This window comes from Ambystoma mexicanum, chromosome 11 (genome assembly GCF_040938575.1).
Source record: "Ambystoma mexicanum isolate Mex_15411 chromosome 11, UKY_AmexF1_1, whole genome shotgun sequence".
Classification (NCBI taxonomy): Eukaryota; Metazoa; Chordata; class Amphibia; order Caudata; family Ambystomatidae; genus Ambystoma; species Ambystoma mexicanum.
The window spans coordinates 1,019,999,699-1,020,026,676 of NC_090934.1; the positions used below are offsets into that span (position 1 = coordinate 1,019,999,699).

Below are 26,978 nucleotides of genomic sequence, written 5' to 3' on the forward strand. Positions count from 1 at the left end.
CATGCATGGATATGTGGGTTCGAACAGTAAATAAATGCATGCTATGGTGTCATTGATACAGGTCCCATATGATCTCGTCACTTACACATGACCATTGTTGCACACATGTAGGTGATGCAGGCTATCCCTTGAAGAGGTGGCTCCTTACCCCAGTCCGGAACCCGCAGAACAGGCACGAAGAGGACTACAATCGTGCGCATAGACGTACCCGTGTGGTGATTGAGCAGACATTTGGCCTTTTGAAGGCACTGTTTCGCTGCCTCAGCAGGTCTGGTGGGGCACTCCTGTACGGGCATGAGAAGGTGGGCAAGATCGTCATGGCATGTGTCATGCTACACAATATGTGCATCAGATGGAATGTGCCTCTGCCCCTTGACGCTGAACTGCAACCACATGACGATGAGGATCAGGAGGGTGGAGATGGGGCTGCACTTCAGGGAGGCAGCGATGCACAGGAGGGACGTGCCATGCGTCAGACTTTGATAAACCAATGTTTCTAGCACACATGGATGGGGAGTGTGACATGGAGGTGGGACTCGGGGCACTGGGTGTGTCAGGGACATGGACACTGTAGACTGTTCACCAATAATGCACATGTACACAATAAACAATGTCCGCTTATGTGAATTCTGATTTCACAATAGGTGTATTGAAGAAATGTAACATATTAAGTGCACAAGCCCTCCACCCCACACACCCTCTCCTCCCTCCCCCCCCTCAACTTCCCAACACACCCTCTCCCCTCTCCCCCCTCAACTTCCCCACACACCCTCTCCCCCCTCCCCTTACCCCTCCCCCCTCAACTTCCCCACACATGGTGTGCACTTGCATGCAACATTAGTCTTCAGGAGTTTGGGTTGCCAGGCTGCACCTACACCCCTTTTCCGCTGGCAGCATCGGGTGGACCCCTGTCTGACTTGCGCACATTCCGCCCAGACCTACGCAGGGGGCTGGTCTGTCTGGAGCTGCCATTTGAGGAGGTCTCTGGTTGTTGAACCACCCATGTGGGACGCAGGGCCTCCAATGCTGACACCATTTGGGTGAGGACCTGCCTCACAGCCGCCATTTCGCTATAAATGTCTTTGCCAGTGGACTCAATGGCAGATTTGAGGGATGCTGTGCATTCCCCGAATTCCTCCCTTGACTGGCCACATTCGGTGATGTGCTGGGTCAGCAGCCCTGTCAGCTCCTCCTGGCGCTGTTGTATTGCCCTGATGCCCTCCTGCCGGTCCCGGACACTGGCGGATGTTGTAGGTGCATGCAGAATGGTTGGGGCCTCATGCATGCTCCCCATGGGGCTGGAGCTCCCTGGCCAGGACTTCACCGCGGACAGCTCATGGCTGCTGGCATACTGATTGCTGGGTGGGGAGTGTTGGGGTGACTGCTGGGGGCCTGTAGCAGCAGGTGATCCGGGTGTCGGAGTGTATTGTTCATCATCGGACACAGCTGCCGTGGCAGCTGTCTCCGCAACAGCACTGCTTGCAGTGGATACCGTGCCTTCAGCCACTGGCTCCTGTGTGGATGTGGCTGGTGGGGGTGCTGTGGTGGAGTCAGTGATGCAAATTTGTGCTGTCGGATCGTGCGTTGTGTTGGGCTTGCGCAGTAGTCCTGGTTGCCCTCTTCCCCTGGATGTTGAGGGACGGTTTGCTGGCACCTTGCCCCTGGACCTCTTGGCTGGTGTCGCAGCATCCTCCCTGGGGTCCTGATCTTCACTCTCAGAATGTGCGCCTGAGGGGGACCAAGTGAGGGAGTCCATTAGTGATGGGTCTACATGCATCAGGCATGCATTGGGGTAGCTGCATTTCTATGGAATGGCAGGTGATTGGCATTGGGGTAGTGACATACGGGTTGCTTGCCTTTTGGGTGGGTTATGCAGGGATGCGTCTGGGATGAAACATATATGGGGTGCATCATGCATGTGGACAAGATGGTGCTGTGCACTGCCTGTAGGCAGTGTTGCAAAAATGTGTCTGGTGGACCCTGCTCTCCATCATTGCACTGTCAGTTCAGGGGGACATCATCGTGTTGTTCTTTACAGTGTTTCATTTGAGACACCTACCTGCATCAGCCGATGACGGGGCTCCACGCTCCATATCCCCCACTCCCTCGATTGCCTCCATCCCGATGGTGCTTGCACAGAACTCCTCTCAGGGTTGCATCTTTATGGGGGAGGCCGCACCACCACCTGTTGCCATCCCCAGGTTACGGTTAGCAGAGATGATGTTGCGGACACGTAAGCGCAGGTCGTCCCAGCGCTTCCGGACATCTTTCACTGTGTGCGGGGTGGTGCCAACGGCACTCACTTTCCGCGCCACCTCCGCCCATATCTCTTTTTTCCGCTGCACTGCAGGTCAGTGCATGTCATTGAAGAAGACAACATCCCCATTTTCTGCCAGCATCTCTGCCAGCATGTTGAGCTCCTCTTGTGAGAACCGCTCCTTGCGCAAGCGCTCAGCACTTTTTTTTATATGCCTTAGGCATTGTGATATGCAGCAGGTATATGTTGGAACAGGTGTGGTGGTGATAAGGGTCCTGGTTACAGAGGATGGCAATGGATTGTGTTTTTAAAGATGGCCGCCGTGCTCTTCCCCGTTCCTGTGCAATGACGCTACTTCTGGTTCCGCTTATTAGCGGTGACCGCTAATGCCGGTGGCATGGATGGCGGTGGAGCTATCTGCGCTTCGCACAATGCCAGTAAGGGCGATTTTTCGCCCTTTAACGGCAGGGTGGTAATGACCATACCGGCATGGCGTAAAGCTCGTTCCCGCGAAGTCGTAATAGTCCTCTATTAGCGGACTGATGACTGCCCGGACACGCTATTCACGCCATGCCAGTAAGGACCGTTACTTACCTCCAAACTCGTAATGAGGCCCCTTGTGTAAGATCTTCATGGAAGGGGATCATGTTGGGACGAGGGGTTGATGTCATCATCGTCTTTGCCTGGGGCAAGAAGAGGGGGGAGTCAATGGATGAGGTGATTACTTTTCTTTTTTCATTATGTGATATCGCGGAAGGTGTTCTAGAATCCACGTCCAAGTCAATATCATGAGGGTTTGTTCGGTGGAGTTCAACCAATATGATATTAGTTTTAGTCGTTAAGACGTCCACATTAACACAGTCCGTTATTGTCTGAGCCGATTCCTGAGTATGTATTGGAATTATTTGGGATCTTATAGGAGATCCAAAGTATTTAGGATGCGTTAACTCCAGTTGTGTCGAGTTTATTTTCAGATCTTCCAATAAACCGTTTTGGGATTTACCAGGTTGTTTTTTGTAAGAGGCTATCGTAGGTACTGCTTTAGTGCGTAGTCTCGTTTGTGGCCCACTATGAAGATCACTTTTCATTTGGGATCCTGCATCTTCTTCTATTGCAATGTATGTATATGGAGCATAATCCACAAGGGTCAATTTGCAATCTGTCCTGTGATCAGGTGCTATAGCAGCCGTGTAACTTCAAAGGCTTACAGGTGCTTGTTGGACAAGATTGTTGAGGTTGAATATCAGTCTATACACATAGCTCTGAGGGGGTTGGTCGGCGGTCAATGTTACCAAAAGCGGGTAAAGAGCCTGGCGCCTGAGTCAAAGGCGTGGGCCCCCAGACCTCAGGGTCGACTTTAGTTGTGTCGGACTTTGCGCTGTTTTCAAAACCGATTGGGGGGTCTAGTGCCCGAGTCAAAGGCGAGAGGCCGCAGTCCTCAGGGCCGACTTCAGTTCTCACGGGATGGGCACACTGGGTGCAATTTCACAGTAGTAGCCAGACAGGCATAGTTGTTTCCATGGCAGGAGTGCCAATCGTGAGATTTATAGTGGTGTACACTGTTTGTTTTGACACCAGAGGGCTAATCAATCATTCGAGGTGGAGAAGGGGAGGGGGCAGGGGTGACGAAATACTCTGCGGAGTGGAAAGGATGTTGTGCGTGTAAAGGCTCCCCCCCCTAACTCTAAAAGAAAGGTAGAATATAGCAGCAGCCCTTTTCACAGCAGGGCTTATCAGTATATGCTTCACACAGTGACCAAAACACCAATACGGTTACGTGAATTTTTGTATAAATCAAAAGGGGTATGAAAATGATGTAGATAAGGAAGCCGACCGAGTAGTTACAAATAGTTGCGATGGTCCCTTAGTGCGGCTACTTATCACTCGAGTTAGTCACCATATGATACGTGTATGTTTTGGTCCCACGTTGCACCAAACCTCAATTCAGCTGCTTATCACTGCTTAGCACTTGAATTTGCTACCATATGTGATACACTACGCGTTTAACTCTGCGTGTGTGTTTGGCCACACATTTGTCACGTTACTTTATCAAAGAGCCACCTTTGTCAAGTTATTTCATATCATGTAACAGTCATTCAAATGTCATTGAACTTCAAACAAATCTGGCACCTTATTGTTCCTTACTGCACCTTCATGAGACAACGTTTTGCTTACAGTCTCCGAGGGCCGAACTGTGTCACTGAGTGTTGAGAGGGACTGATCACAATACAGCACAATGCGAGCACTGCGAGCGCGAGAGCGACGAGGACAGCGGGAACACAGCAACACACTCGTCCGCACTCGCTTCGCTCTTGCTTGAGAGCCAGGTGATTATAACAGCCTCTGATGGCAAAATCCAACCGCCCCTCAGTAGGCAGAGAAAAAAGACTGGTTGCTCTAACAAAGATCCATGGCAACACACTCGTCCGCACTTGCTTCCCTTATTAATATTGTTTCAGCGAGAAGATTATTGGAAGAACTCCAAAACCAGGGAAATCAGCTGGCAGAGGGGTACCCGAGAGAACGTGTTGCTAATCCCAGGTAGAAGAACAATTGTAGGCCCTCTAATCTAACCCAAGTAAGTGACTTGATAGAGGTACATCCAAGAGAGGATGCATTCCCCTTGGCAGTGCCCCAGTTGGAACCATAATTTCTGGGTGAACTTTATGCCCCTAAATGTCTTGAGAAATTGGGGGCTAAAGATAATACCTTTAGGTCCTTTGGCCCTCAAGAAAAAAGACCATTGGGGCCAAAGAACTTAGGGAGAGGCAGTCTTCTAAGGGGTGCAGGGGGAATTGATCTGCAAGACCTGGATTTGCAAGAACATGAGGGGAATGGTGAGGGATTTCATGTAAAGCTGTGTGGCGAAGAAGAACAGTTAGAAGCCATACAAATAACAGGCCTCTGGGGACAAGGTATTCCGCTGTGCCTCAATCGAAGGAATGTTCTGAAAATCATCACAGATTCCTTCGCGGACTCTGTTGTCCACCTGTGACTTAGATAGAATATTCTTTCCCAATAAAGGCTGATACAATATGAGTAATGTCTTTCAAGTCACGGGTGGTTTTTAACCTTGTTATGGGAGAAATGGAGGCTCTTAGAGAGTTGGGTTTTGAAGTAAAAGCTCTAAAGATGGAACATAAGATCATGAAGGGACAACAGGGTACAAAGTACAATGGCAACTTAAAAGTGGTCTTTTGACCTGAAAGAATTAGCCAGGAACAACAGAGGCATGCCCCTAGAGGACAAATTAGAGAGTTGCAGGATTGGGCTCAAATTACATCAGCACTGTGGAATTGAGAACATTGCAGGGGGGGTACATCGAATGGCTCCTCAGTCACAAATTGTTAATTTGAAGTGTATCTTTTGGAACACTAGGGGGAATATGCATCTATTTACAAATCCGGAAGCAGTGTCCATGCTGAAAAAAAACAACTGTATCTTCTTGGCAGAGCAATGTGTCGATGGCTTTGAAATACTATCAAAACTTGCAAAGCGAAGTAAGGAAGGTAGACCGTCTGCAGGCCTAATATGCACGCAAGACCACCCTAGGTCTGTCTAGATTGGTGGTTACTGGACTCCGGCTGGGAATGTTAGTAGTTAAATTATCATCAGCGGGAGGGCGACTGGATATTTTCCTAATCAATGCATATTAGCATATGGGGCCAGCTACACTTGAGGCATTTCTGGAGAAAAATCTCTGAATTCGTTTTAGAGTGGAAATGCTCAAAACCATATGGGAAAGTGATTGTAGCGGGGGGATTTTAATTCAGAATGCCGTACCCCCTTTCATGAGGATTCTCTTGATCTAGGCAGGGAAATGTTGGGAGGATCAGATAGGGGGCAGAAATCCCAATGGGGAAAATTGTGGAATCTCTCCCTTTGGCATGCCTAAATGGAGAGTTAGACCTGATTGTCCCCATTCTACAAACTTGGTGGAGGGAAGCTAGCTCCTCCACTATTGATTATATTTTCGTTGATGATGGTCTTGCAAAATGAACTTCTGGGGTTACAATTACCCCCAATAGGTGGAGCGACCATAGCACCCCGAAAGTTGCTATTTCTCTCCCTATTAATAAGTCACTCAAAGGGGGTGGGACTAATTTGAAAACTCTGGGACAAGACAGAGGAGTCAGATGGACACCAAATAACATTGAACTTCTAAATGGTGAACTAATAGATATCATGAATAATACTAGTTATCTATGGAAACTTGTTGAAGTCTTTAACGCCCGAGAATTTGACTCCTTCCTGAGTAATTTGTTTGGAGGGGCTCAGCAAAACATAAGAATGGGGACTCTGGCTAAAAGGAATACTCATATCTATGACCATAGTGTTGCTAAAGAAAAATCCCTAATGCTTCAGTCACTAAGAGGGATATGCAAATCCAAATGTGAACAATCAGAGAAGATTGCCAGAATTAAAAGCATCAAACAGAAATATAAGAACTTCTGCTGCTCTAAAAAGGCTGCTATGATGCAAAAAGACGCACAAATGATGCTTGGTATACTGGTGAAAAGAGATCTGAGGACTTTCTGGGAACAGATTAACCATCAAGATATTCTGCGTATGGTGGGTCAGTTAAATGGTGTCTTGGAAGACCAATGGGTTTGCTTTTTCTCTGAATTATACAGGGACCATGCGGACAGCTCTAAAAAAAGATGCAGTGAGCTCACTAGGGAAACGATATGTTGGGACCCGGGTATTGAATTCTCAGAAGTACTAAATCTAATTAAAGCAGCAAAGATGTAGTGTGCGGCCAGTCCTAATGGACCAACAATACACTGAAAGCAATGCAAGTAGCGTGGGCCCAAATCCTCACAATGCTCTTTAGAAGTATGTTAAAAAGCAGCACTATACCGACTAGCTGGCAATCGGCACATATAGTACCCATTTTTAAGCGGGACGAACGCAATGCAGCAAGGAATTATAGACCGATAGCGTTGATGGACGCAGATAGAAAGCTATTTGTGTCATTCCTGCTAAGGCATGTTAATGAGTGGATGACAAGTTCCCATATATTAAATAAATATCAGACTGGTTTCAGGGTAGGGCACTTCACAAATTTAAATGGGCTGGTGATGAGAGCTCTCCAAGAGTCAGCTGGGGAAAATTTGGTGGGACCTTATACGTGGCATCCATCGATCCATCAACAGCTTTTGATATTGTAATACGCGTGTGCCTTTGGGCCAGGCTTGCTATATGGGGTATCCCCGAAGGTCTGCTTAATTTGATTATGGGTGTGTATGAAAACTCTGGAATATATGTGCATCTAAACCTTGAGGGAAATCTCTCAAGACGAATTGAAACTTATGTAGGCGTCAGGCAGGGATGCTCTTTGGCACCCTGTCTTTTCAATCTTTAGGTTTCGGATGAGGGTGAGTACATGGAAGAGGCAGGGCTGGTAAGCGCGATGTTGGGGGATCTGAGGATATCATGATTGGCATATGCTGACAATTTTCTTCTTTTCGACCTAACCCGGGTGGGTTTACAATGTTTGATCAACAAATTTGCAGAGTTCGCAAGGATAAATGGATTAACGATGAACCCTAGGAAGATCCGTATTTTGGTCATTTCAAAAAGGAAAGAGGGAAAAAAAATTGGGCTGGAATACAGGAGACAAATCTATTGAGAGGACACAAAAGATTCTCCATTTGGGCTTCCCGATAAGGGCCCAACCATCATGCTCATGACTACATTATTTTCCTAAAACAGAATGCTCCGACTCCGATAGCCAAATGGTGAATTTGGATTTCAAATTTGGTCGATTCGCAATTAAACCTGTAGTCTCCTACTATGAAGGGAAAATAGTCCCGAAACTGACATATGGTATGGAACTACACTTCTCGGAATAACAGAATGTTTGGTATTATCTTGAGGGACTGATTTGGAGTAAAGTATTAAAACTGCCAAATAATATCCTAATGGCCGCAATTTGATTCGAATTGGGACTATTAACCCTCAAAGTAAGGTCCCAATGGCGGGAGCTGGCACTATTCCACAGCTTAATAAACACCATAAGCGAAACTCTTTACGAGGAGTTAGGCAAATTGGTGACTAATATGGGATGTTCTTTAGGGAATGTATAACTGCGTTCCGGGACCTCTGCAATCAAACCTTGTGCGATTTAGCTACAGATAGTGAGACGCTTGTAATCAATCCAGAGAAAGTAAAAAACTCCTGTATGAAAGTGATTGGATCAATACGGTAGAGAAACTCCATAGTTACCCCTCACTTTAAGATTTAAAACACAAACACAAAAATATGGGGTTAATTTTGTTTATTATGACAGTTCCCTAATCGATATGATCGCTCTCTTCTCCTCAGTCTGAAATGAAAATTCTGCCAACAAAAGAGGTACTGAAGAGAAGGAAGATGGTGGATCATATGAATGTCCACTGTAGATTTTGCCATAATATAGGGGCCATAGAAACCAGCAAACATCTCTTGCTTGCATGTCCCGAGCTCAAGGAATAAATAATGACATATGGAGAAATTTGCGAAATGGGGTATTATAGGTGAAGATGAATTGATCTGGTCTAGAAGTATATCTATTGAGAATAATGCTGAGGGACTGGCAGTGGCTGGCTTTATTAAATCCCTAGACCTCGGTACTGATTTCGGCCAGCATATGGGGAAATACTAAATCTAGAATACTACTGTTCTCAACTCTATTGGTTGGCTAATCTGCATTTTCCCATGTCCCCTTTTTTCTATCTGTGCTGCTAACAAATTTTTGAAAGGTAGGCACTTTTTTAAGAAGGCACCCTGTGAGTATGAGAGCGTAATGATGAAATGCATTTCATGAAACTTTCCTCTTATTAATTCTCATTTCCATTTTAATTTAGTGATGATGAATGTATTTTAACTATTGATGTATTATGTGTATTTCTACTGACGTTCTTACTGTAATTTAATTGTAAAGGTTTTGTATGTAAACCATATACAAATAAAAAATACAAAAAAAAATAAGTATATACTCGAGCTAAACAGAGGATCCACTGAGGGACCCCAGATTCATGCGCCATATATGGCTGCCTGTATTGCCTTAGATTTTAAAACTGTCAGTGGATCCTACAGGTCTTTGGCCATGTGGTCGAGAGAAAATGAATGTAAATTCCAGAAGTAGTTTAAGGTTGGCGGCAGCTTTACCCTTGTGATCCTTCCATAGGCTGTCACAAGAGAACCGCATACCAAGGTAGCCAAATGATCGGACCTCCTCAACCCTTTTGTCATTAATAACTATATTGATCTTCCTGCAAAGTGACTTTTTGCTGTTTTTCGCGACCATAGTTTTAGTTTTGTTTATATTGAATTTGAACCTTTTAACAAAGCACATCAGGATGAACTCATCTACCACTTTCTTGAAGCCACTTATGGTTTTTGAAACTAATACTGCAGTGTCTGTGAATAAACAAATTAGGATTCTCGCGTGTCCAAAGGACGGGGTATCTGCCTGCACAGTCAAAAGGCAAGTAGCATAGCGCAGATGTTCGAATGGGGGGCTGAATAAGGAACAAAGAGCTGTAGGGACATTGAACAGGCGGCTACGTCCCAGCCTTTAAGGCATTCACCCTTTTTGAGCAATAAAGGAAGGATAGCACAGGGAGCCCTTTTGTATGCTATAAGGGTCTCACTGGGACAGGGTGATACGGTTATGCAGGGTCTCGCCAGGTTTGGGAACCCTCTCCCCGGTCCTGCAGTATGATGACACTTCACTCTGGGTTTTTCTGATGGGAGCTTTGCAGCCTGGCAGGTGCGGGGGGGTGTGACCTTGGGAGCCCTATATTCTGACTCTTTCCCATTGTTTGAAGACTGTAAGCTTAAGTTTGGGGTGGATGAGCATGAGCGATTTTGCTATGTGCAGCTGCGGCACTGGGTATCACAGGGTAGGACTTGTGAGATGACAAACCGGGCCCTCTCGTGATGTGACAAACCAGGTCCTGAAGGGCTTAGAATTGACCCTTAGAGAGGGTGACCTGATAAGGAGAATCTCTAAAGCCTACCAATTGCTACAGGGGTATCTGCCGTCAGACTTCTTCTCCTATGTGTAAAATCGAGGAAAGAGCTAGGGGTACCGATCGAACAGGCGAACTGGATTCACCTTTGGGACAGGGCTCAGAGGTTGTTGAGGTGGGTTACTATCAAAGAGAATGCATTTAAGATTTGTCCGAGGTGGTACCTAACACCACAAAGTCCAAGTAAGGTGGGCCAGGTTAAGTCACCACTGTGTTGGAGAGGTTGCAATATGAAGGTGACTTGGGCTATGTGGTGGAACTACCGTGTGATTAAGATCTTTTGGAAATAAGTACGCTTGCATATTAAAGACATTACGGTGTGGCCCCTCCCATGGAATCATGGGTGTGCGGTCCTGGGAAATGTAGATCTGGAAGGGGGTATCCATGTCCAGGTCAAAGGCAACTCTGATCACACATTTACTTCAGGATGCGCCATTTAGTGATTGCAGGCCAATACAATGTCCCCACAGCCCCGGCAATGGCATATTGGTGGGTGAAAATCTGGGAGGTTTTAGCTATGGACAATATTTCAGCCCTAATGCTTGGGAACTTCCAGAAATATTTGCAGGTTGGGTCTCCATTTATTGACTATGTGAGAGATAATGAACAAATGATCTATAGACCGAACCTCCTGAAACACTTTACATTAATATAGGGCGTGTGGTCTTGTAGTTGGGAGGCAGCGGGATATATACTTTTGTGGGTGGCTAACTGTACGGTGCAGAGAGAGGGGAATGAGGGTGATCTAGCATTGGGTAATAACTGTGTAGCATAGGAGCCCACCATTATTATCTTTGCAGTTCTTTTGGGGGGTGTTAATGCTGAACATATTTCTCCTGTTAAAGTTTTGGTTGTTTTATACCAGGGAGCAGGCGTGACGATGAGCCAACATGCTGCTCTGTAATTGTTGTGTAATGTTCCCGGAAATGTTGTGAAATTGCAAAATAAAGATTATTTTTAAAAAATTGAAAAGTAGCAATGTCATTTATAGAAATAGAAAATAATGTAGGGGGCCAGCAAACATCTTTGTCTGACCTCTTTTTCAACATTGAATGGGAGTGTGTATTCGCCTTGCTTGCCCCATCTCACAAAGGCAGTATTGTTAGAGTATAACAGAGTTCTAACCTTTAGGAGCTCAGTTGGAATGTTGTACTGCTAGAGGGATTTGAATAATTCACTCCCTGTCAAATGCTGTTTTTAGACCACAAAACATAGATAGTGGTTAAGTTTCCTTATCCCAGTGTGTTCCTAGTGCGGCGGACAAGATAGCTTGTCCTCTGCAGTACTTACCTGTTGGGGGGGCGGGGGGGGCGGATGGACGCCCCAGAGCAGCACAGATGTACACCACCCCCAGGCTGTGAAGGGTAAGACTTCCCCTTCCATGCCTGGGGGTTGAGGGTCGGACCTGATGACGTTGCCACACGCTATAATCCTGGAACCAGCAATCATCACTGGACCACCAGGGGATGGATTTTTCGGGTGTCCCCCCACCCCTCCCCCCCCCCGAAAGGAAAATCCAAAAAATAAGGTGCCACAATGTTTTGCCTTCTTTGAGGGCAGAAGGGTGCTGTTTTGCAACCATTTTTCCCCAAGGAAGGCAAAACAACATAGCGCACAGTAAGATGAGGTACATTTGAGCATGTGAGGCAAAACATGGCGCACTGTAAGGTGAGGCACACTTGGGGGTATCAGAGGGCTGGCCCCATGCCTGAGGCTGAGCCCCCCTCTGCAATCCATCCCAAGGGGGGGCAGATCTTTTCAGCTTCCCTAGGGGGGACGAAATGGAGGGTTTGAACCCATTTTGCCAGCCCTGGGAAGCAGAAAGGAGCACTAGACTACCAGGGAATTGATTTTGGGGGTGGGGGATCCCCATGCCAAACAGCCCCCACCCCCAAAAAAGCCACAAAGATGGCAGAATGTTGTTTTTCCTCCTTTGGGGGCAGATCAGTGCAGTTTTTCACCAATTTGTCCCAAAGGAAGGCAAAACAACTTGCTACTGCTTATGCAGTGGCACACTTGGGGGCATCAAGTGGCTGGCCCCATGCATGTGGGCAAGCCCCCTCAGAAATCCCCCCTGAGGGGCAGACCCTTGCCGCTTCCCTGGGGGTGTGGGGGGGCAAAAATTGGCTTCTGGTCCCATTTTGCACACCCTGGGAAGCAGCAAAGAACACTAGGCCACTAGGGAAATCGATTTTGCCCAGGCCAAACAGCCCCCACACCAACGATTAAAAAAGAAATGTGGTGGCACAATGTCTTGCCTTCTTTGGGGGCACCCCTGGCCCTCCTGGACCTCTGGCTGGGCTGCGTTACAGCTTTTCCCTCCAGTGAGGGTCTCCCTGAGACCGCTGCTGGACCTGGAGGCAGTCGACCCATGTGCAGGGCAAATGTCCAAGGCCGGGCGAAGCAAGCCCGGCTTTCCCAGAGGTCTGCAGGACTTTGATACAGCTTTTCCCTCCAGGGAGGGATGGGAACCCCTGCTGGGGCTCCCCAGAACCGCTGCTGAGCTTGGGGACGGTCAACCTAAATGGGAGACACATGCCCAAGGCCGGGACATCACCCACAACCGCCTGGATCTCTGGCTGCTTTCCCTCCGGGGAGGGATGAGGACACTGCCGGGGCTCACTGGGGCAGCAGCTGGACTTGGGGAGGGTCCACGCACAAGGGAGACAGACACCCAAGGCCAGGGGCAGCAGCCCCGGCCATCCTGGAGATCTGGCTTCGCTGCATTACAGCTTTTCCATCCAGGGAGGGATGGATGGGGACCCTGCCGGGGCTCCCTTGAACCTACACTGGACTTGGGGACGGTCGACCCACATGTGAGACAGGCACCCAAGGCCGGGACATCACCCACAACCATCCTGGACCTCTGGCTGCTTTCCCTCCGGGGTGGGATGAGGACACTGCCGGGGCTCACTGGGCCGCAGCTGGACTTGGGAAGGGTCCACGCACAAGGGAGACAGGCACCCAAGGCTAGGGGCAGCAGCCCCCGCCATCCTGGAGGTCTGGCTGCGCTGCATTACAGCTTTTCCATCCAGGGAGGGATGGGACCCTGCCGGGGCTCTCTTGAACCAACACTGGACTTGGGGACGGTCGACCTACATGCGAGACAGGCGCCCAAAGCCGGGAGCAGCACCCCCAGGCATCCTAGCACTCTGGCTGGGCTGTTTTACTGCTTTTCCCTTCAGTGAGGGATGGGGACCCTGCCAGGGCTCCCTGGGACCGCCACTGGACTTGGGGATGGTCAAGCCACATGGGAGACAGGCGCCCAAGGATAGGATCAGCACCCCCGGCCATCCTGGAGCTCTGGCCATGCTGCGTTCCAGCTTTTCCCTGTGGGGAGGGGTTGGGATCCTGCCAGGGCACCCTGGGACCAGCGCTGGATTTGGGGTTGGCCGACCCACATGGGAGACAGGCGCCCATGGCCAGGGAGATCACCCCCACCATCCTGGAGCTCTGACTGTGCTGCGTCACAGATTTTTCACTCCAGGGAGGGATGGGGACCCTGCCGATGCTCCCTGGAACTGATGCTGGACTTGGGGATGGTCAACCCATATGGCAGACAGGCGCCCAATGCCAGAGGCAGCACCCCAGCCGCCCTGAAGCTCTGGCTGGGCTGCGTTACAGCTTTTCCCTCCAGTGAGGGATGGGGACCCTGCCGGGGCTCCCTGGGAACGCCGCTGGACATGTGGACGGCGGACCCACATTGTAGAGAGGCACCCAATGCCGGGGGAAGCAGCCCTGGCCGTCCTGGAGCTCTGGCCGTGCCGTGTTACAGCTTTTCCCTCTGGGGAGGGATGGTGACCCTACGGGGGCTCCCTGGAACTGCCGCTGGACTTGGGGATGGTTCGGCCCAATTGGGAGACAGGCGCCCAAGATGGGGGACATCACACCCGGCCATCCTGGAGCTCAGGCCCGACTGAGTTACACGTTTTCCCTTCAGGGAGGGATGGGGTCCCTGCTGGGGTTCCCCGTTTTGCTTTGTGGCTGCGACACCCCAGATCCATATGTGTGGGTTGTCCACAATGCCAAATCCAGTCTTCCCCAGCATGTTTGGTGTACCAGTGGCTTAGCCTTTTTCCCTTGACCTCAGGTCAGTGCAACCACACATGTCAGGTGCTGTTTTCATCAGGAAAGCTGTGTGAATGTGGGAAGGTAGGATATGTGTTGTTGAACGCGTGTTTCGGTGGTTTCCTGGTGGTAAGCTTACCGGCACCGTTGTTTCCGGACCGGCAAAGTACAAGACTGGTGGGCGGGTGCCCTCCCACCAGGCAGGTCTGATTTGGCACCCGCCCACAGACTTTCACAGAAGCACCAGCACTGTTATTACCGGGTCAGTGTTTCCGTGGTCCCCGGTCCCATAAGGTACTATTGGACTCTATGGGAATGGAGAACAACATATTACCGGCACCTAGCTCCCGGTGCGCCAGGACTTGTAATGTCCCGTTGTTACCAGGAAGTTAGGTGCTGGTAAATGTTTACGGGTTTTGTGGCTACCTGCTGGGTTTACTGGCACGGTTACCGCCGGACCCGTAATGAGGAATATTGTCTACTTTAGGTCACAGTCGGCACAGACCAAAAATGTAGATTGAGATCATTGAGGCTTTGGGCGGCGAAGGCTGGAGCGCACTCATATTTGTTGTTTTTCTGAAACGTATCTGTGTAACTAACGGTAAGTATTGACAGTCAATTGAGACTTGTCACAATGGGGGATGTTACTCCACTGATGCACCTGTGTAAAACATTGCCAAAACATGCGCCTAAGCTCAAACAGCATTGTGTGGAGTGGGTAAAGGGCACAGCAGACAAAATATTCATGACATGGCCACAAGGGGGATCGCTGTCAAAAGCGGTATTGCAACACATGACCACATACGTGCATGCTGCCTACACAGGGAAGAAATTAGAGAAGAGGTTAGCTATTTTAGACCTCTGGAAGATGTACCAGGAGGAGCGGGAGGATCCGCCGCCGGAGGATTGGATGCTTAATCAGTGTAGGGAGGAAGGTCCCAAGCCTTCCGCTCCCCTTGCCTCACTTGAAGTAAAAAAGGCGTCAATACAGAAAGCGAAGGATTGTATCCATTGAAGGTACTGAAAGCGGCGATGGTGTATACTAATCCGATATACAAACCGCCTGCTTATAACAGTGATGATACTGCAAAGGAGACTAGGAGGAGAGAAGAGACCTTTAAGGTCGTACAAAACAGGGAAGGAAAGAGTGAACGACCGAATATATCAACAGAGATAGAATGAGAAATTAAGAGATGGAAAGGAGAAAAGGATAAAGTTGACGAGGGAACGCTCGTACAGAACGAATGGATGAGTGGACAGATATTGCTTGAACCCGATGGGAAAAGTATCAAGGAAGTTAGGCAAAGGGAAGATCAAGACGAACAGGATAAAAAGGACAGGGTACGAGTGAAAAGATTGAAAGAAGATGAGCATAAGAGAACGAATAGACAAAAACGAGAACAGATGTATCAAGAAGAACAGCAAAGGAAGTATGACAACCGAGTAATCGAAGAACGAGATAGGCAAGAAAGGAAGATAGAATAGGAAGAGGTGCAGAAATTAAGGGATAAAAGCAATCAAAGACTAAGGGAAGAAGAAGAGCGTAAAGCAAACGAAACAATGGAGGAGAAAAGACTTGACGAGGAAGGGTTAGTTGGGAAGCGAGAAAGCGAGGAGAATTAGACAAACAAACTAGGCGAAAAAGGAGACAAAGGGAACGCAATATTGATTGCATTAAGGAACCAAGTCCAGTAATGCCATGGGGCAATATAGAGGAGATCCTCCCGTCACAGGGAGCAACGTCAGGACCATCTAGGGTAACCCTAGAGGAGAATTTTGACATAGGGACTATCTGAGACAGGATCGATAAGGCCTATCAAGACTTAAGGGAATGCAGCAAATCATGAAGCGAGGAAAGAGATCCGTTTAGCCTTGAGCAAAGAGCCTTGTCCTTAGAAAGGCTGACTTTAAATAAGGGTGAAGGGGACGAAAGTCACACTAGTTGTGGGCCAGATATGTCATACGTAGAGAGAGAAACCGTCTGTGGGGAGGAGGAGGAAGGAAGTGCATGCAGTCCAGGGGGGTGTCCGCAGACAGACAAGGAAGTAAGATGGTCTGATTTAGAGTAGCCTAAGGATAGGACGCCAGATCCTATAGCGTATCCAGAGCAACCTAAAGGACGATAGCATAGTGAGCAGGGAGAGCCGCAACCAAATGTGAGCAAGCTGAGGTCATTGCGAGGTAGAAGGCAATCAGGAACCATTGTCCCCACTATGGATAGGCGGACAATGGGAGCCTATTGGGGATTTGGGTTCACGCAGTTCCCTTTATTGGAGAAAGGAGGGGCCAGACAGCAGTATATTCCATGGCCACGAATGGATAAGGATAACTTAAGGTGTAAACTTTCCAGTTTAATAGCGGGTGCGGGGAAATGGATTTATGAGCTAGAAAAGATTACAGGGGGAAATACTTTTGCAATAGGGGACATTTAAGGGTCTCCTAGCAGCCATTCTTGGAGAAAGGGCTAATGACATTTGGAGGAGAGCAGGATATTCTAGCGTCACGGCACAGAACACAGCACACGATGGAGCGCCATTTAACAATTATAGAGCAGATGTCTGGAGATCACTTAGGGTGCAGTATCCTGACACGTCAGATATGGGTGCAATTACGGCATGTAAAATAAGAGAAGACGAAGATCTGCTTGCTTACATTCAAAGTATTCAGGAACAATGGACTCTTGAAACGCGGGAACCTTGGGGGAAGACAGTGGCAGTATTCTACCACATTTTATGTTAAGGATTGCCAGAACAGGTACAGAGACAGATCAAGAAACTAGTGGGAATGGAAGCGAAGTCATGGGCACAAATACAGTTGACCATAGTGCATCACTGTCGGCTGTTGCAAGAGAAAAATAAGAAGGAACATGCTAGAAAACTTGTGGAAGCCAAACTAGTTCAGAAAATATAGTTGAAGTACGCCATAGAAGGGGCAGTATTGACAAGCAGAGAAGGATTGGGAATGCAATAAGCAGTGGGTGCATCACAGGTGACTAATCAACGCCGAATGAATCAATGAGGGAATGGGTTTATGCCACGAAACAGAGGAATGGGCTACAGAGAAATGGGTGGTTTTCAGAATAATCAAGGCGGTTTTCAGAATATGCAAGGAGGATTCAACCACGGGGGCTAGTCAGAAGAGCTGCTCCTATATGTTGGACATGTGGGATGGCAGGGCATATTGTGCGCACATGTGGAAGCCAAGGGTATGTACAGAATGGGCAATTCTCAAGAGGGGGACAGCTTATTCTCTATCATATAGCTCAAAGGCTAGGGACATGTTTGCCCAAGATCAGGCAGTGTATCAAACACAAGCGCTGCAAATGCAACAGGCATTGCAGCCACAGCAAGCACCATTGAATCCGCCGCAAGGGCAGTCACAACACGCACCCATGCAGATACAGCAGAATGCAAACACGGGACAGTTAGTGACACCTAGTAGGAGGTGTCACTGTGGTGGAAGGAAGTCCTTTTACGGGTACAGGGATAAGTATGTATCCACAATAGCACAGCTCACAGGGCAACTTGATGTGTTCAGTACTATCAGTGACACCAGACCCCCAAGAGGAACCAAGGGTTGATGTAACTATAGAAGGCAAATCTTTCTCTTTTCTAGTAGACACTGGGGCTACTCGTTCATGTATGCGAGAGAGAAATTATCCAATGTCGGCAAATGCCATGAATGCTCAAGGTTTCTCTGGAGCTACAAGCAGAGTTCCTTTTACTGATGAATTACCAGTCTCTTTAGGAAAATGTGACATGTCTGTTCCATTATTGTATTCAAGGCAGACACTGGTTAATATTTTAGGATAAGATTTAATGACGAACCTTAATATGAAGATTTCAATTACTGATGAAGGTATAGTATGTTCGACTCCAGGGATACATTATATGAATGTGGGCAAATTTATATTGGTGTTTACAGGGCAAATCGCTCCGCAAGGAATGCCACTAGCGCTAGAAGTCTTTCTTTATCAGGTACACATTCTGTTGACAGGTACCAAACCCATTATGGTCTACAGTCCCCTATGGCATAGGCCTATTGAAGGGGATATGGGAGGTTAAGATTAAGCTGAAGCCAGGAGCAATTTTATATCGAGCAAGACAGTATCCCATGGCTCGAGAGGCAGATGAGGGTATTTTTAAGACTATTTTGGCTCTTATGGAACTGGGTATCTTTGTGACGTTAGAGTCACTGTGTAATACCGCAGTGTACCCTGTGAAGAAATCGAAGGGAGGGTCGTGGAGATTCATGCAAGTTATGAGACTGATTAACCAGATAGGGGAGGCAGAGTTTCCTTTAGTCCCAAATCCAGCGATGATACTATGTAGTATCCCAGCAGAAGCACAGTATTTTACGGTGATTGACTTGAAAAAGGCGGTTTTCTCAAACCCGTTGCATAAGGACTCCCAAGACCTTACATAATTTACGTTTCGCCAAACTAAACTGAAAAGCACTCAGTTGCCCCAAGGGTACGGTGGGCCTCCATCAATATTTAATAGGGTCCTGCAGATGGACTTAGGCAATATTGATTTGAAAAGTGTTGTGCTACAATGTGTAGATGATATTTTGGCTTATAGCACGACAGAAGATGAGTGCAGATGAGAATCGTTCAGTTAATGACTATTCTAGCAGACAAGGGATATAAAGTAGATAAAGAGAAGTTGCAATATTGTCAAGACGAGGTGTTGTAAATAGGTCAGTTGATCTCACATGAGGGGAAGAGGGTCACACCTGGAAGAAATGAGGAGATTATGAAAACAGCAAAACCGCACACGATAAAGCAAATGCAGCAGTTTTGGGGATTTTGTAACTATGTTAGGGCATGGGTATTTAATTATAGTTGGAAAAAATAGACTGGACTGAGGAAATGGAGGGAGAATTTGAAGAGTTGAAGAAAGAAATTTGTAAAGCTCCAGTTTCAGGAATTCCCAACTGTGACGAGGAATTATTTTTATTTTCGCATACGAAGGGGACAGTTATGACAGCGGTGCTTACACAGAGGACTACATTGGGGTACAAACTCCTGGCATATTACAGTGGGATTTTATATCCAGTTGTGAGAGAGCACTTTCCGTGCGACCACTCGCTGGCAGCAGCGGCGTTCGCAATAGAGAAGTCTACTGGTATTGTGATGGGGTGTTCTATGACATTGTTTGTTGAGCATGCTTTGTTTGCCATTTTGGAAAAACCTAAGGGTACATTGACATCTCAGAGGGCTTCTGCATATGAGGTGGTTATATTGAATCCAGCTATCAAAATAGTCAGGTGTAAGATAGTGAATCCTCCCACGTTTGTAGCCGAACCTGTGGTAAAGGGTGAGCATGTGCATGATTGTGCCAACTATGAGGAATTCTATGATGACATCCCGCGCGTAAAGGAAAATGGGTTAGCGGGGGGATTATCTTTATTGAGGTGTCTTCAAAAATTGATCAAACTGATGGGGAAAGGCGTTCAGGTTCTGCCGTGGTGAGGCATAGAGCAAACAGGGAATTTGAGGTTGTAGCAAGTGCAAGACTACCGTCTCACTTCTCAGCGCAAGCAGCAGAATTAGTGGCACTTATTTTCGCGCTCGAAAATCATGGAGGGCAGGAAGTACCAGTGTACAGTGACTCTGCCTATTTGAAGTCAACTGTGCACGCAGGGCTAGCACGTTGGAAAAGGAGGGGCTACTTCCGAGCGGACGGCACTCCAGTGCAACACGCAGCATGATTGGACAGGCTTATTAAGGCACTACAACTCCCAGTAGCCATATTAATAGATAAATGCGCAGCACATACTACGCGAACTGACTATCTCTCGCGGAGAAAAAAGCCACAGATGAAAAGGCCAAAAGGGTTGCATATTCACCAGATAAGTTTTGATACTCCAGATGGAAAAGAACAAGTGGTCACTTTTAGGATTGTAAATGAAGGGTTTAATCATTTGTCAAGAACACAGTTGATGGAGGTTCAAGGCGGTGCACCACAGGAAGAGCAAGAATTGTGGAAACAGAGGGGGTGTTCTTTATCCCCCTCTGAAGCATTCTGGGACAGCCAGCACTTGAAAGCTGGGGATGTCTGTAGCCTTGTTAAGGGTAGCACTTGAACAGCTGCACTACCCTGCGCATTTAACTGGGGAAAGCCTTGCAGCAGCTATTGCGGAGGACTGGTTCGTACCGAACCTGTTAGAACATGTTGCATTTTTTTTATGTAGTAAATTACATTGTATGTCAAATGTTTACTGCTGGGCATGCACTGCGAATGATCAGATGAGTAATTCCTTGACCGAACTGTCCTTTCAGCATTTACATATCGATTATGTTGATATGCTGCAAGTATGTAGTGGATACAGGTATATGATAGCGGTGGTGTGTCCCTTTTCTAGGTGGATCGAAGCAGGTCGTTGTACACACCCTGATGCCACTTGCGCAGCAAAGTTTTTAGTCCGAGAAGTCTTTCCCAGATGGCGAGTATGTGAGGTGCTGAGATCCGACAAATGGCCCCATTTTGTTAAGGAAGTATTTGAACAGATTGGCCTATTATTAAGTATAAAGCACAAGTTTTCTTCTACTTATCACTGCAAGCTAACAGAATATGTAAGAGACTCAACGGTCTCCTTAAAGAGAGAATTGCTAAATTAAAATTGACATTGAAGAAGGGATGGCTGTATTGCCTGCCCCCTTACCATATAACGATATGCATTGAGGAATCAGCGTGGGTCGGTCCACCACCTCACACCCCACAAACTAGTGACAGGGAGCCGCCTGTTGGACTGGGTCTGGTTATGCAGCGGTTCTAAACTCTAACGAGGCAGTTCCTGATGCTTTGCAGATGCCCGTCCCTGGTGTCCCAAACTGCAGACCACCACAAGTCCCCTGTCAACGGGAGACACCCCCTACCCAAGTACACGATGGAAGGATGTGAGCGGCAGCAAAGAACAGCACGCACAGTGGACTCACATGGCGAAGAAAGATGAAGAACTGTTCCTAGAAAGCTCCTCGTCTTAGAGATCAAGAGCAGCAGCTGCAGGAGGACCGTTCTTAAGCCGCAATATGGAGACCTTCAGAGTTCCAGAGAATAATGTGAGGCACAGCCATTTTGCAAATATAGTAGTCGAAATAGCATTAGTCAAATGCAAGCATGAAAAACAAAAAACACAGTAGAAAATATCCACTGCCACGAGAACATCTTGTTGGAAATCATGAAAGTAACAAAAAAAATTACAAAAAGGAACAGGGATACAAAGTACCAATTCACGGTAAGGTAATGTGTACAGCTTAAAAATAACAAGGAATTTTAAAAAGGGGGACATGGTCCCTCTACACTGGTAGTTTTAGGGACTGACCAGTGCACCACAAACCGATGAGCTAAGAAAGGTAGGTAAATCAAAAAGGACTTATTTACCTCCAAAGATAAGGGCAGGAATCAAACATAGCAAAACATTGGGGGTGGGGGTCCATTAAAATCAATGGAGGGAAAGCAGCAAAAAGAAAATCTTTCCTAACACAATAGAATACAGATTCCACATACTTGTTAATATTACGGTGTTCTAATCCTAATAAAGACATAGAGGCAGGTATTATCCCACCCTGCTATGTATAATGTTATACGATGTGGTCTCATTCCTTCCAATTATGTATTTGTATGTGTTAGCATATCAATGTGCCCCGTCAAAGTGGTGATGTTTTTTCTCCCTCACGGATGCAGCCTCCAACACATTTTAAGGATGATGGGTTTTCCAGATATAATCTGGTTCTGAGTGGTTAGGCGGACCATTGTCTACGCATACTGAACTTTCTTGTTGGGCCTCTTTCATGGAACTGTGCAGTGTTTGAGTTAATGATACTGATTCAAGAAAACTCTTAAGAAGCCCAAATATAGTGTTTGCTGTTGAAAGATTTAGTAAAGGAAGTGGGGCCATAATACCCATCTCTGTGTCTTGAATACAGTTAAAGCTCCCCAATAGCAAATCTATACACCAGTAGCAAGTTCTAAATAAAAACATATCAGTAATTTATCACCGGAAAAACACATTCTAGGCAATCCAAAGTACACACTTCTTTTACTTAAAAGTGTTCCATGTTGGCAAATTAAAAATGTGCTTTGGCACCTTGGGTCTCCCATGGCCGAAAAACAGTGGACGCTTTACAATTTGCACTAAGCACACACTCAATGCCATCCATTTTTCCTACTCCTCTGAATGCAAGAATTCAACAATTTTGTATCGGTTTTATTTTCAGTCAGATATTCGCTACCCAGTCCCTTCTATTTCCTGCTACCTTTCCCATAGCCCTGAAACATAACCTGAGGCCTTGGGGCTGTCTTTCCTTTCCAATCTTTAGAACTTATTTTGCTTTCTTCTGCTCTAGCTTCATTGGCCACATACCCAGCGCGAGCAGGACCAGCGCCCATAAAGAGACGCAGGTAGTTAGGCATCTCTCATTCACAATATCTTAATGATTGAGATATTGTGCAACTGCAGAAGACTGCATATGTGTGATGTTCTTGATAAGGGCACTGGTGACAGTAAGTTTCCACTATACCTTAGATTTTGAATTTCAAACCTTTTTCATTCTTATCGTACTTCTACTTCAACCAATTAGAAATATTTTACACAGACTTCACACTTGTTGCAATCAAACCTTAATAATGCTGCTGTTACTGAAAAGGTAGATGAGACAATATGCACACATTCATATAAATATAAAGTCGTCATGGTGATAGAGTTTGAACCACATTTTTGTGCAAGTTTCCCATTCAGTTAATGGATCATGCCTGCATCCACCTAATTCTTCTATACATTTCAATCAATACATTTGTTTTTGCACATAAGTTCGACAAAAACCTGGAACTCCACATTATGACTTTAGACAGTTTATTTTTTATCTCTCTCAAATTAGATCCTGCATTACCTGCATTGATTGATTTGGGGATCGGGTCTATCTCCTCATCAACGATGACTGTCTCAGGCCTGGGAAACACCTGCACATCTGATGATAAATGGCCACACCGAAGCACAGCATGAAACGGAGTGTATGCCAGGTCTATCAGTTTTCTAGGTGTAACAAGTCAGAATTTGGAAACGTCAGCAGAACAAGCAAAAGGAAAATACAAACAAATGGCACGTTTTCTAACCTATTGCATCAGTAGTTAGACTTTTATTTTGATAAAGGTCACCAGCAAATAAAAAGCAAAACTGCAGAAAGGCGAAGCATACATTTTCCCAAAATCTAGGTTACACATGACAAAAATATTGATATTACATTCCTGTTCTTAAAGGGTACTGTTACAAATTCATCTGCATTATACCCTCTGAAGAAGTGGGTTGGGAATCGCTGGAGGTCCAAACAAGGCATTCTAACCCTACCATTTGCCCACGGAAACCCTTGAGCAAAAATGACTTCCCCATGGACGATTTCAAAAAGGGGAGGGCTAAAGTAAGACAAAAAAGTCAGGCACATCAATGTGTGGAAACATGGGAAATGAAACTGCCATCAGTAACCTTCCTGCTTAGCCATAAAGGAATCCGCAAAACAACTTGCAGAGCTGGGGACTCTTGTGTCTGATGTCCTAATGGTAGAAGATACATGGTACGGCCACATATCAGGCTGCATGGCATAGGAGATACTTGCAAATGACAGAAGAATGCTTTTTATGGACCACAGGGATACCATCACAAAAGCAAACTGGCATGTTCATAGTATAGATCAGCTCACAAATGTACTCCTCAGCTTGTGCATAAAGTTACGCAGAGTTAGGCAGACATGGGGGAACCGGACAGGGCGCAAGCGGCATGTAAGCAAGAGTTCATGAGCATGAGTTCACCAGGCACTTGCAGGCCTTTGACAGAGCCATGTGAGCACCATGCAAGATCCACCGAATTGCAAGTTGGCAGAGCCCTGTCTTATGCCACCACTCCCCCTCCAGCAAGGAACAGAAATAGTCTAATGTGAAGGGAGGCAACAGGCTTTACGTGGAAGCATTAATAAGGAAGATGCGATCAAATGGGGAGGTGTTTAACCAGTAGGTAAGAGCCCATAAATGGGAAATAAAGTAAATGCAAAAAGTGACCAATAAATCAGATCACTCATTGACACAATCACTTAATCGGCACCTGCATAATCAGAAGAACAAGCTTCCAGACTTGGTGGGCATTAGTATGGTATTTCAACAAGAAAGCAGTATTGTAATGAGTCAAAAGGGTCAACAGGTTACAGGAAAGTAGAAGGGAGAATCAACAGAGCAGAACATGTGTGGATTAACCCAAAAGGGACAAAAGTTGAAAAGGAGGCAGAGAAGATGGTGGATCTCTATACTAGAGCATGAGAGAGTCAATCTAGGATAGGAGACCTGCTGAAAACATGAGCCACAATTCTTGCAGGGGTTAATCCTTACAGTAGCATTTGAAGTAAACCTGCTGGGATCTCAGAGATCACACCCCCAAATGAATAATTCTTGCAAACCTTTGAGAATACAGGTTAGGGTGTGTGGGAGGGTGTGTGGGTCAAGTCTTCTCAAAGGTATCCAAAGGTGCTCAAAGACAGTGAGAAAATTGGAGTACAATTTTCTGAGCAGGCTCTCTGAAGTCTTTTGAACCTATATTATGGCTAGACTCTACACTTTAGCTTAGGTCCCAACACTGCATTTACGTTACCCTTCATTTACTTTATCCACCCTTCCATTTAGCTTGGAGTCTTCCCTTTCATGTTGCAAACCCTTCTCTGTTCCTCCAAATCGGACCCTACAGCTCAGGACTGAAAAAGCAGTTCTGCAGTAGGCAGTCAGCGGTTTGGCTGATGCAGTTGCTATGCACATTGTTCAGAGACCACTGAGGGGTCCAGTGATGACACATTAATGCAGGAGGGACCCTAAAACCCTTGGGAAGAGCAATTATTCTCCACCCAGCAATTCCAAGATCAGGACCAGAAGAGTAGAAAGGGGAGTCCACTTTGGTTGGCGATAGTCATCGATGCAGGATTGCCCCAATGTCCTCTATCACAGAATGTGTCTTCTATGGAAAGGGTCAGTGCAAAGAGACACCCAAGGAAGAACAAATATTGAAGAAATTACATCAGCCATGAAAGGACCAGAAAGGCGAGTTTGGCCATGCAGTTGCAGGAACAAAGGCAGCACAGGGCCCCTGGAGCTTCCCAGTCGGGATGACATGCAACCAGGATACCTGCCTGATGTCCTCTGATGAAGATTATCTGGTCGGTTCGGCACAGAGTCTTCAGACAAATGGCAGCAGGGGGGACTCTGCTTCTGAGTCTGCAATGCAGGAATGGTAAGGAGCTTGAAGGAGATGAGGCCTTCAAACAAGAGCTGCAATCCAGTTATCTCCACCATATCAGGGACAAGTGCCGCTGTGGATTCCTTCTGGTTGTCCTGGAGAGGTATACTTTAGCTGTTTGATCCTTAAAGCTTCAAAGTATGCTAGTCCAGAGCTTTGGTCCTTAATCGAGCAGCAGGCCTTCCAGAGTAGAGGTCTAGAGTTCCAGCTGTTGACGAGGGGCATGGGCAAGGGTTGCCACCTTTATCCCAGCTGAGAGGCAGTGAGTGAACACAGCACCCAATCATACATTAAGTATCATTCAAACTGAGGGGTGGTCAGCCAATGGTCAACCATTGCATCAAGCACAGGTCGTGCACAAAGGAATGGGTCTCGCACAAAGGTGTGAATTCACATAATCCTCAACAGGCATTTGCATATAAGAGTCAGAATTAGTTTCAGGCGGACTGCAGCACAGAGTCCTGGGAGGCACAGACATCCAGTGGCCAAGGTTGGCATCCTAGTCTAACCTACAACAAAGAGGGACAAGAGTTAGTCATGTGACCCCTCACGACTTTGTGACAAAGACAACCACCATTTTGATGAAATGACGTCAGGAGGTCAAAAACGACGCAGGCAGGTAAAATGAATTTCAACCTGTGGAAACATTATGCACGGGTGAATAATGTCACCTCCAGCCTAGTCACATGCCTAACAGAAGGAGGGTACTCTTTCTGGGAGTCCAAGGGGTACCTTTGGGTACCCCGGTCTTAGGAGCAATAAGAACTCTTAAGGCAGAACACACAAAACACAGAGCCACGCTCGCAGTCAGTTTTTGGATTAAGCCTGGCCCGGAGAAAAAGAAGTCAAAGTCAGCAAAAAGTAAATGTGGCTGCCACGTGTGAAGAAAAGTCAGCTTTCTGCTATAACAGCTAGTAAACTATTTTGAACCATGCTTTAGCCTAAAAACTCCCAAGGAGAGACTCAAGCTGCTAAGAGCGAACCCTTTTTAATGTTAATGTTAAAACTTCAGGGTGACATATCTCTGCCTGTGAATACCAGCAGCCCATCATGTTTTCTGTTAATCCCTACCCTTTTCTTTCCTTTTTGGAACTTTCATTTACAACTGTTGAAATTCCAGTCTGTCTTTCAGAGTGATACCATTTGCAAAAGTAACTGCCAATAACAACATTTCCATTTTTAGAGAAGCAATAGCAAGAGATAGGACTAGCCAATAAATGGGCAGAAGTATGTGTTACTTTGCGTGTAAACTTCAACATACGGACATCCATCTCCAAGACGAGCTGGGTGGCATTTCAGATGTGCATTGAAGTCATCCTAGGTGTCTTGAGGGATAGGATTTCAGAAAGTACCCCTCTATTTTT

At 46.7% G+C, this 26,978-nt stretch overlaps 1 protein-coding gene across 2 annotated transcripts in view; it reads right to left on the reverse strand.

Moving 5' to 3' along the window:
- The window catches only part of INTS14 (integrator complex subunit 14), a 385,834-nt gene that overhangs the window by 233,451 nt on the left and 125,405 nt on the right, over positions 1-26,978 (reverse strand). For both annotated transcript variants that reach the window (XM_069624242.1, XM_069624243.1), the window contains exon 6: positions 23,237-23,379. In XM_069624242.1, the coding sequence (XP_069480343.1) occupies positions 23,237-23,379 (143 nt within the window). The remainder of the gene's footprint in view (positions 1-23,236; positions 23,380-26,978) is intronic.